The sequence below is a fragment of the Grammomys surdaster genome, unplaced genomic scaffold (genome assembly GCF_004785775.1).
Source record: "Grammomys surdaster isolate TR1022 unplaced genomic scaffold, NIH_TR_1.0 126133, whole genome shotgun sequence".
Taxonomy (NCBI): Eukaryota; Metazoa; Chordata; class Mammalia; order Rodentia; family Muridae; genus Grammomys; species Grammomys surdaster.
The window spans coordinates 1,371,039-1,383,047 of NW_021620941.1; the positions used below are offsets into that span (position 1 = coordinate 1,371,039).

Genomic DNA, 12,009 nt, shown 5'->3' on the forward strand with positions numbered 1-12,009 from the left:
CTTGCGCCAGAGCAGCTGTGCCTGTGGTGGCCCCGTGCCCTCGATCTCATGACGCATGCTGTTGAAGAGGGAGACACCATATTGGTCCTCATAGAACTGAAGGAACTCTCTGAGGATCTTCTCAGTTTTCTCTGAAAAGGAAGGAGGCATGAGAGCGTGAGGTCGCCACAGACACCTGGGGAACCAAGCCTGCAAAGTCTCACATGGAAAACTGTCCACACAGAGCACAAACACCCTTTCACCCAAACTGGGGCTGGTTGCCTTGTTCTCTTGCACGCTAGCCAAGGGCTTTGGTCATGAGTTGTCTGCACAAAGTAGGGAAGCCGGTCAGTGGCCGCACACAGAAAACCACACCTCACAGGCCTGTGAGAGAGTCAGCCTCACCAGTGACCAAACAAGCACCAAATGGGAGCCACTGATTTTTTTCCTGGGTGGACAGGGTGTGGTGAGTGGGGCCTGGCTCCCTACGGTGGCTGCATGCTCACACCTAGGACACCCTGCAGGTGAGCAAGCACCAGCTAACCATGTAGTAGGTGAGCAAGCACCAGCTAACCGTGCAGTGGCAGGCCCAACCCGCACAAACCAGATCTCCCAGGACAGAAAAAAAGTCAGGCCGTGGTGGAAGCAACTGGCAAACCCTGTGACAGATGGAAAGTAACAGTCTCTGAACAAGAATGAGTCCTACCTGTGAAAATAAACTGGTCAGGGATAGATGAAGAGGCAGCAGGCTCGGGCCTTGGGGTGCAAGGGTTGGGGTACAGAAAAGCCTCCTCACTTCAAACATTTGAGACATTTCCTCGTGATTCAAATATATATCTTGAATTTATCTGCCAAGTTAACCTTGTTCTTCTCCTCCTAAGACAAGACCTCACAAAGCTGGGTTGGCCTGGAACTCGCTACAAAGCTAATGATGACTTTGAACTCCTGACCCTCCAGCCTCGTTCATGAGTCAGGGATCAAACCCTGAGATCTGTCCACATTAGGTGCACATTCCACAATGGGCTACAGCTCCAGTCCAGCAACCCAACAGCTTGCTTCTCCTAGCTGTTTGCTTTTATAGTTTCAGAACAGAGAAGGGTGGGTCCATGGCCTCCCGAATAGGCCCAGCAGGCAGCAGGCTTGGTATTGATCCTGCCTATGCATTCCTGTTTACAGATGGGGAAACTGAAACCCCAAGAGGGCTCAGAAGAGGAGCCTCGGGCTGGGGAGATGGCTCAGGGGTTAAGAGCACTGACTGCCTTTCCAGAGGTCCTGAGTTCAATTCCCAGCAACCACATGGTGGCTCACAACCATTTGTAATGGATTCTGATGCCCTCTTCTGGTATGTCTGAAGACAGTGACAGTGCACTCATATACATAAAATAAATCTTTGGGAAAAAAAAAAAGAAGAAGAAGAAGAGGAGCCTCCTGGTCCAAAAAAGTTACACTAGAATCTCAGCCAGGGGTTTATGAAGTTCCCTTCCCTGGGCCTCAGTTTCCCCGAACACTATGAGCACTAGAAGCAAGGACAGACCACCCTGCCATTGATGACAACCTTGGATTACAAGTTCTAAAGACCTGGTCCTTCATCTGAACCCCTGGCTCGTCTACAGATCAGTGGCCTAAGACAATGAGAGGACTCAGTGGGTCTGTGAGGCAGGACCCATGTCATGGCCATTTTTTAGAGAAGAAAACCGAGACCCACAGAGGTTCTGTCATTGGCACAAAGTCACATAGAGAGTGGTGATGGAACCCAGCCAGGAGCGGTAGCTAGGAAGAACCCAGGCTCACCCCGACATTACCACCTCAGACTCCAGTCTGCACCCATAATCCTACTTCAGTGACAGGAAAGAGGGGCAAGGGCTCTGGGGGTAGCTCACCCACCACTCCACAAAGCCAGTCTGCCATGCAGGCTTTGCTGGAATGAGGTCGTGTCTGGCCAGATTCTGATTTGAGGGGAGAAAGGAATGCATTTGCAGCGCCTGTTTGTGAAAACCCTGCAGAGCAACAGTCTCTCAGAGACCATGAGATTGTTCCAGGATATTAAGGCAGGAGAAGGGGGAGGATGGAGGGCGACGGCAGGACGGGTACCCCAAGGGCTACTGCTGACACGCTGCTAACCCCAGGGACGTGCACAGCTTCATGAGAGCTGGGGAAGTGGTATCACTATGCTCTAGGTGAAGGATGAGGAGGTTTAGTGGCCCACTCCTTGCCTGGGAGTTTGGCCTTGACTCCCTGCAGGAAAGGAGTGTCCTGCAAACATGGCAGATTAGAACTTCAGCCACAGTTCTGAGGTCCAACCCAGGCCAGGGACGACCACCCTCAAACTGAGTATTATCACAACGATGGCAAATCTATGTGCCCGATGCCAGGTAAAGTTCAGGAGGAAGCTGCCATATACAAAAAGAAAAAGGAAAAAAGACTTGGACCTGGGTCCGTCCAGCCCATGGCAACTCTCAGCTAATGCCTGGGAAGAGCTGTGCTGCAAAGGGCATACCGGCTGATCTGCAAGGGAAGCAGGGAGAGTAAAGTTGAGCCAGGTGAAGATCCAGTCGTGTCCCATCATCCCATCCAGGGTGTCTGAGACAAGGGTGTGCAGACAAAGAAGGTTCTAGAAGCATCAGAAGAACCTGTGACCCCCTAATAAATGGAAGCCAGGGCAGCAGGCAGCTGCAGCTCAGCTCCCTAGGCCGAGCACTGACTAGGGTGAGAGGCATTCAGTGTCTGTTCACACAAAGGTGAGCATAAGTTACAGGACCGCAGCTCAGGAGAGGAGAAGCCACAGGGTCCAAGGAAAGAGTAGACATGGGTGGGGCACATCTCCATTAAATGATGTGAGGAAACACTCATGTACCCAAGAACAAAGAGCACTAGCCAGGACCCCGCTCCTGACTGCAAGCTTACCCCTCCCCACTATTTGACCTCAGGACCCATAGTGAACTTGACACAAATCTGGCAAACCCTTTGAAAGCTGATCTTCCAGAACCAACCAATATGTGAGAGGCAGGACCCTCTTGCTACATATCTGTGTTACATATCTGTGTTCAGTTCTGAATCAGATGGGATGGGGTAGGGTGGGGTGGGGTGGGGTGGGATGGTAGCTAATGTTGAGAGTACAAACCTCACATGGGTGGCGCTGGGAGGGGCTAGCTGCCCCTCATAGGGCCACACAGCAGGAGCTTAACTAAGAGAAGGAACCTAGGGGGTGCACCAATGGCCAAATGTTGATGGAACAGAGATAAGAGTATCTGGGTGGGGGAGGGGCAGCAACAGGCCCCAAGGGCAGTGCCGGGCAAGTGTCAGGAAGCGTGATAATCTGTGAGTTGGCGCCACCTCAGGAAGAGCTGGTAGAGGAGGACAGTAGTGGCCAGAGTCACGCAAGAGCCTTGGCAAGGAAGGCCACAGTCACACTCTGGAGATGTGACAGTCAGCTGGAAAGGAATCATGTGATTGATTGGTACTAAAGAAGCCCCCTCAAAACACAAAGGGTGGCGATTTGGGATTTGTGGGGGCCAAGGGAACCCCAAAGGTCAGCAACATTCCATGGGGTTCTAACCTAGACGTAAGCCTCTCATGGGCACGCAGGAGAAGACTCGAGTAGGCACCATGGGCCTAGAAAATGCCTTACCTCCCTGTCCACTGGGCTCTGTAACCCAAGCCCAGGCAGTCCCCTTTCTTTAGGGGCCCTTCACAGTGCCGACCCCATAAATGCTACTTAGCAACTCTTTAGTGTTTAACTGTACACTCCAGGCTGGCCTGAAACTTACTATGTAGCCCAGGCTGGCCTGAAATTCACAGCAATCTGCTTCACTCTCCTGCATACTGGCACCATAAGCAGCTGTCATAGCTTCTGCTTTTGTCCCCCTGTTGCACGAAGCTAGCTCCAAGGGGGCTGTCAGGATTCCATGACTCAGCATCCAGCCTGGGTATCTGCACGTGGCACCTGGAGCCTGGGGCAGACCTCTCTCAACACCTGCCCACATCAGCTTCAAATCTCCTCACAGCCTCTGGAGACACCCCAGTGCACAGGTTTGGGGTAGACGCTAAGTAGGGTTTCCGAGGCCAAAGCTCACCACACTGAAGATTACCCTGAACCAGAAGGAGTGAAGGGCTCACTAGATCACAGAAGATGGGGACACTTAGGATCTGAGTGGGCTCTGACCATTGCCCACAGAACCTCAGAGGGCAGGGGAGAGGCAGGCTGTGGCCCCACCTGATGAGAGAGAGCCAACCTCAGGGACACTGGGCCCAGAACCTGGAGGCTAGTACAAAGCTACAGATGCTTGGGTGGGGCAGTCTGTGGGTGTGGGCTGGCCTCACCCACCGGGTTGCATATTTTCATCCTCCCTCCTGCACTGACTCAGCAGCCCAGACACTGCTCCTCAGGGAGCGGCGAGAACCTGCACATGGATGGCCCACCTTCCAGCTGCCGGGTGAGAACCAGGCGTGGGCTGCTCAGTTCTCTCAGACCCTCAGGTTCTTCATTTAGAAATCATGCATCACAGAGCCCCTTCACAGGGCCAGACCAGGCAGGACACAGGCAGGGCCATACAGCCCAGGACACCGAAAACACTAGTCTTTTTTTTTTTTTTTTAATATTTATTTATTTATTTTATTGATGAGTACACTGTAGCTGTCTTCAGACACACCAGAAGAGGGCATCCAATCTCATTACGGATGGTTGTGAGCCACCATGTGGTTGCTGGGATTTGAACTCGGGACCTCTGGAAGAGCAGTCAGTGCTCTTAACCGCTGAGCCATCTCTCCAGCCCCGAAAACACTAGTCTTAATTATAACAGTGCTCAGCTTGCAACTATAGGGCAAAAGGTGGGCTGAGCTATTTATTACCAGGTATAACTTTTATAGCTTGAAAAAAATCCAATAAAGACTTTTTAAAAAAAAGAAAGAAAACAAACCCAAAGATCAGACAAAATAGGGGTTACGGAAGTAAGGCTGGTATGTCCCCAGTGCGTACACTCAGGTTCCTGTCACCACCCCAACCTGGACTGGGTGTCCCATCTCTGCTGCCCTCTGCCAGCACTAACCCTCACCACACAGGGACGCTGGGCTACCTGACTTTGCCTCCTGCACATAGATTCCCCAGGGGAGTGTGTTACATACAAATTCCCACTTCCCAGGTTACAAGGGGGAGGCTCAGGGAAGATCATTCCACTGTGAGGCAACAAAAAACAAACTGGGCCCCATGTGGATAGTCCCGGGGTTCTTGATTGGTTCTCTGAAACCCTGAGGACAGCTAGAGACTCCAGAACCGGGCTGAGTGCCCTATCTGTGCCAGGGAGCCTCAGGGCACCAGAGCTGCAGGCATTGGGCTCTAGACTATGTCTAAAAAAAGGAGGGACTCCACTGAGCTCTAAAAAGGCTGTTTCCCTGGACAGGGGTCCAGAACAAACAAAGTGTTCTTGTTCTCCCCCCACCCCCAGCTGTCTGTGCCCACTGAGAGCTCAGCACAGGATTCTCAGCCCACATTGTCCTGAGGCACACAGCCTGGAAGGAAAAGGAGGAGGTATTTTGGGAGGAGGAATTAGAGTTGTTTCTTTGAGTGAAGAGAGTTTCTCCACATAGCCCAGGTTAGCCTAGAATTTACTATGTGGCCCAGGCTGACCTCAGACTTGAAATAATTCTCCTACTTCCCAAGTACCGGTGTTACCAAGCTGTGCCACCATACCAGGTTAGAAGTGGGATTTTGTCGTTTTGTTTTTGTGTTGCTGGGGACTGGACATGGGCTCCATGCATGCCAGGTGAGCACCAGGTGAGCTATGTCTCAGGCCAACAAAGCCTGTCGGGAGTCCTCCATCTCCAAGGGCATGTCACACGGCCACATAGTGCCTTATGGGGCTCTAGCCTTACTTTCTAGGTCCCTCCCCAGCCTCAGGAGGAAGCAGAGCTTCACTGTGCTCCTTTTACAGATGAGGGCACCTAGGCTCAGAAAAGCCAAGAGACTTTCTCAAGGTCAAGTATCTGAGGGTGTCAGATCTAAGAGAGTATAGCCTTTGATCTAGCCCCCTACCTACTCCCATGCAGTCATGGCTGGGGGTGGGGGGGATGACATGACCTTCCTGCCTATTGGAGATTCCCAATACTGATCCTCCCTTGGCTAAATGGGCAAGTAGGTCTTAGATGACCTTAGGTCTTAATGAAAATCTCAGCCCTTGCGTTAGGAGCAAACCAAAATGCTGGCCTCGGCACCTCCACGGACATCTGGTGAGTCAAGCAGACCAGACTACAGCCACCTCAGGCTGGACAGAGGGACTGAGAGCTGGACAGGATACAACTCACAAACTAGGGCTCCATCGCCACATGGGCCTGCAAGAACAGGCTCTGGGTTCAAGTCCCAGTTCTGCCCACAGAGCTACGTGGTCCTGGCCAAGGCACTTTCCCTCTCTGTTTCCATCTCTGCAAGATGGCACATCAGCAGCCGCCTAACTAGACGGTGAGGAAATCATCGAACCAATGAGCAGAAAGAATGGGACCCTACAAGGACAGCGCACGTGACCGATACTAACAGCAGCTCAGTGGCCGGAAGAGTGCTGATCTCTGATTTTCCAAAGTGACAGTTTTGGGGATCACACCAGTTCCTGTGTAGATAGCAGAAGCCATGAAGAACAAGGGTCTCAGGGTGCCCTGAAGTTCCCTGAAGCTGTGGGGAGCTGGCAGAGGGGTGTCAGGCCCATTCTGCAGGTTAAGCTGTATATGGGGAAAGCAGAGTGGGGTCCTTTGGGGGACATGCTGCAGGAAGAGCCCCTAACCCAGTGCTTCTTAGCCTTCCTAATGCTGTGACCCTTTAATACAGTGCCTCATGTTGTGGTGACCCCCAACATAAGATTCTTTTCACTGATACTTCAAAACTATCGTTTTGCTACTGTTACAAATCGTAAGGTAAATGCCTGATATTCGGACGATCTGACATGCGACCCCCGTGAAAGGGTCATTTGACCACCAAAGGGGTGGAGACTCACAGGTTGAGGACCATTGCCTTCAGTGCTTGAATGCTGGTCTCAGCAGTTTCTACTCTGGGAGCCCTGGCATGCTGCACCCATGGAGAAACCCTACATGATCTGTATCCCCAGGTACACTGACTAATTAATGTTAGACTTTCACACAACTAAACCCCTCCCACACTGTTCAGGAACCAGTACAGAAGGCAGGAGCTAAGCCCAGGTCTGAGGCCCAGAGCCTGTGCCCGAGTCCCCGTCCACAAGGGTGGCATTAGGACAAAGAAGATCTCCAACCAGGAGGGCAGCTGACTTCATGTGGACCATGGGGACTTCAAGCAAGCCCTGCCCTGATTTGGACTCAGATGTGGGCACTGAGCCAAACTTGTCCTGGTCTGGCCGGTCCCTCCAGTGGGCTTGTGGAACAAGCCTCACTACCAGGCCCAGCCCAGTTTCAGGGTTTCATGGGGACTGAAACCTAGCAGGTAACAGACAGCACCTGTAGGGTGGGGCAGACTCAGAACTGGCCTGCCTGGTTCTTGGAGCACTGGGGAGGACTCCAGATTGGGAGGTGGGGGAGGTGGCCAGGATGATGACCCACCCACCCTAGAAACTAAGGACTGAGGTAGGTGGAGGTGGGGACTCAGGTTCCCCATGTCATGAAGTCAAATACCAGTAACTACACCATCTGACTGGCCCAGCCAGGAGAACTGAGGCCCAGAGAGGTAGTCACATACTCTTGGAGTCACACAGCACAGCCCAACAGATAAAGATGGGAGTATATAAGGTCTCAGTGTCTCACCTGAAATCTTTCTCCTGGAGACTTAGGTCTCCTTGGCACTCAGGATAATACTACAGTCTCATGTAGCCCAAGCTGGTCTCAAGCTTGTTATGTAACCATGAATGAGTCTGAATTCCTGAGCCCTCTGCCTCCACCTCCCGAGTTCTAGAGAGCTACCACACCCATCTCAAAGTATGAGCATTTGTTTTATTACAGCATTGAGGATCGAACTCAGTACCTCTCACAGGCCCTGCAAAATTATTTCACCAAAGCTCTGAGAGGTTCAGTGGTTTCTCGAAGAACACACAGCACATAAATAATATGGGGGAGGAGGGAGGTCAAAGGGGAGAGCAAGCGGTGTAGGGGCCACACTGGAGAGATGCCTCAGCTGGTAAAAATGCCCATCATGTGACCACAAAGACCTGAGTTTGCATGCTCAGCACCCACATACTCAGGCCTGGCACCCAGTTCTCTAAGTCCAGTGCTGGGAGCGGAGACGTGCAGGTCCCTACATGGGGCTTATTAGCTGGCTAGCCTAACTGAACCAAGGAGTTCCAGTAAGAGACCCTGCCTCACAAGTAAAGCACAGAGCAACTGTGGGAGCCACTTCTGGCCATAACTTGCACTTGCAAATATCTATATAGGTATCCAGACAGACACATGCAGGCACACACATATACACTGCATATATAAATATATATGTATATGTGTGTGTGTGTGTGTGTGTGTGTCTGTGTGTCTGTGTGTCAACACGCACACGCACACGACACACGCACATGACACAGACTCAGGACAGTTTGAATCTAACAGGGAACCAAAATCAGGGAAAGACCTTTCACACCCACCACCAAGACCGTCATCACTGTCAGCCTCTGAAGAGGATGCAGCAGCCTGTGGGTGGCCCATCAGGAGGGCTGATGCAGGGCTCCTGCCTGGACCTGTAATCAGGTATAAGTTAGGAGGAAGAGTAATGACAGGCTTCATCATCCAGCACGGGGGAGGGGGCATCATCAGCCCAGGAGAAGAGCTGGGACCAGCAGGCCAGGACCTTGCAGAGCCAGAGCCAGGAAGAGACCATGTGATGATCAGCAGCCTTGTGCAGAGGGGAGTTGTTCCAGAGAGCAGGGGCTGATGCTGGCCCCTTGGCGAGATGCTCCAGAAGGAGGGTGTCCTTAGCAATGGTGGGTGCCTGGGCCCCAGCTTCTGGGCCCCAGACCATCAGAACTGCAAGCTGACCCAGGTCAGTCAGCAGGCCAGCTCACCTTAGCTCAGCCTGTACCACCTGCCATTGTCCCCAGCCCAGTCACTACCCGCTGACACCTACCTCAGACTCAAACTTATTCCTGACTCCCTCTGGCCCTTCCCACACCAGGAGTAGTAGGGAATTGCCTGGTCCTCCATGCTCACAGACTTTCTAAGGCTCCTTCTGCCCTTGGGGTAAAGGTATGGCTCCTATTATAACCACAGTCGCCTGACTATCTACCCCGTCCCCATTCTCTTCCTTTGGAAATCCTGAGGATGGGAGGATGCTTCCCACTTAGCCACACTTGTGAGGAGTCTCTCATGAGCTCCACACCCCCCTAGACCCCTCACGCTGAAAGGCCAGCGCAGAAGCTGGGGCCACGCAGGCTCTGGAGGATGAAGGAACATACCCAACACAGATCTTCTTTGTTGGGGAAGTGGATGTCACGTGAGCTTTCCCTCCCTTCTCACCGCAGGTGTCCTGAAGAGACCTGCAGTTAACCCTCCTTCCTGAAGACCAGGAATTAACAAAGAAAACCCCCTTCCTATGAACACAGCTCTACGGTGTGTCTGTGCACTTGCTGTAGGCTGGGGACACCAGGTATCCGGAGTCTATGGTTCACTCTTAAATGACAAAGTGTGGATAGACAGAGACTCTGCCATCTCACAGACGACAGACTTCGAGAGAAGGATGTCTAGAGCTGCTAGACGCAGAAGGAGGCTAGGGACACAGGACTGTGGTAGAGCATCTGCTTGTTGTGCACAAAGACTGGGTTCAATTCCCAGCACTACAAATGACAAATCTTTTTTTTTTTTTTTTACTTTAGATACAGGTGGAGAGGCACCAGGCTGGCTGGGAACCTAGCATTTCTCATGTAGGTCACAGAATAGTAGAGCAAATCCTGACCTACTAGAGCCCAGAAGCTCCTAGGAGCATTGCTGCCACTATAGCGACAGACGCTGGGAGATCAGAGACTTGTCCGCCAGGCCCACAGGCCCTCAGGACTGTGGAAATGTCCAGAAGATCAGGTGACTTGCTTTGTTAAGAATGAGCTGTCCTTCAACAGCCCCAGGAGAGTGTAGATTCCCCGTCTGCAATGACACAGCTCTTACCCCATGTCCTGACATGCTGCAGGCCACGAGCGGGTAGCAATGAATGCAATCCAAGGTAGAAAAGTTCTCAGTCACGTTGTGCTTCCCAGCTCCTGCCCTGGCTGTGTCCCACTGACACCAAGTGTATCCCCAAATCTGCAGTCAACCTCCCTCAACTCCCAGGCTCAGAATCTCAGTCAGACTGCCTTGCCCTGCTCCCCACCACAAGGTTCTTTGGTTCCCCATTTGCATATAATTATAATCATCTCGGCATGAGCTAATGCCTGCCACAGTTGCCCAGAGCCAGCACTGAGGCAGCTTTCTGAAGCACTTTAGTAAGAATTGTCACCGTGACTTTATTTAACCCTCACCAGGACAAACTGACAGACCCATTCTCTGGATGAAGGATCTAAGATTCAGAGATATTCAGTGACTTGCCCGGGATTACATAAGAGAGCAAACCAGGAATGACATCACAGACCCCTGCTACCCAAATGGTAATGGAAAACCCTGAGATAGGTCCTATTTTAACGGTCAAAGCATCTAGTGGGCTGGACTGACTGAATCCTGAGCTGCCGCATCCCCTTGTTAACTGCCACTGGTGCTTCCAGAGGGACCTTCCTAGACCCAGGAAAGTGACCCGGGATAGATGGGGACTGAGGCCTGGAGATAGATTAGGAAGCAGATCTGCAGGCTTTCCCCACCTTGGCTCTCTAGGTCCCAAGCCTGACCTCTGCCTTCTCTCCCTGATCCGTTAAACAGGCATGTAAACAATGACCCCGGGGAAGGTTATCTAGTTCCAGATGCCAAGACGGCCACCTGCAAAGGACTCTGAAGGCCCAGGAGGGCTGGGTCTCCTTATCCAGACACAGATTTGGGAGTAGTCACCTGGGACTTCGGGACTTCGCACAAAGCTGCCTTGCAAACTTCTCAGTTAGCAAATATTTAACCAGAACTCAGCAACAACAGGTCTCATGAAGGGTAACAGCTGAGACAGGAGGGCCTGAGGGGTGGAGAGGGCAGCCAGGGTGTAGGCCTGGGGAACTGTCTGGGGGTGGGGCGGGGGAGCACCTGGGACTGCTCTCCACATCCTCCACTTCAGTCTGGAAAATCAGTTCCCATCTGGACACAAACAGGAGAAACAAAGGCCTTCTCATTCCTCCCCAGCTCCACCCACTTGCCTGGCATCAGCTCTGTGCCTGCAGCTCCAGTTGGCAACCTGTTCTAGGAGGCCAGGACACGGACGTCCCAGCATTTGGGGGAGCAGACAGAGAAAGGAGGCCCAGGCCTCTAGCAGCAGCAGCAGCAGCAGCAGCCCACAACAGGAGAGCCCACCCCAGGCCCAACACAGGGCTAGCATCATGCCTACCCTCCAGGCTCTGTGTGTCTCCAGGGATGGGCTCTAGGACTCTAATGAAGGAGACTGACTGTCAATGAAAAGCCATAATGGTGCTGGAGAGGTGGCTCAATGGTTAAGGGCATGTTCTGGTTTTGCAGAAAACCCAGGTTCTGTTCCCAGAAACTCCAATGGTTTCACAAGTGGCCAGAACTCTAGTTCTAGGAGATCAGAGTCCCCCTTCTGGATTCCACAGGCGTCAGGTATGCATGTGGTATATGTATGTAAAATTAATATCAATAAACTTTAAACAATAACAACAACAACAAAATGATGTCTGGCTCAGCACCTACAGCCAAGGCTTATGACCTCAGATCAGTGAGGACCCCACAGGGGAGAAGGAGAATTAACTCCCACAAGTTATCCTCTGACACAGTGTGTAAAAGCGACCCCACAATGGGTAGAAACCCAGAGGGCAAATGACACAGTCTGCAGGTCCAGGGCATCTAGCCCCTGACAGTGGGAAACAGGGAGCTGAGAATCACAAGTGTGTCCAGCAGACAACACAGGAAATCCAAGCCAGTCTTCAGACACGCAAGGAAGCAAGCATCTGTTTATCCCGTCCC

At 52.2% G+C, this 12,009-nt stretch overlaps 1 protein-coding gene across 1 annotated transcript in view; it reads right to left on the minus strand.

Annotated features, from left to right (window-relative positions):
- Fam129b (family with sequence similarity 129 member B) overlaps positions 1 to 12,009 on the minus strand; it is a 47,835-nt gene that overhangs the window by 17,365 nt on the left and 18,461 nt on the right. Inside the window, exon 2 of the mRNA XM_028756891.1 lies at positions 1 to 131. Within this exon, the coding sequence (XP_028612724.1) occupies positions 1 to 131 (131 nt within the window). The remainder of the gene's footprint in view (positions 132 to 12,009) is intronic.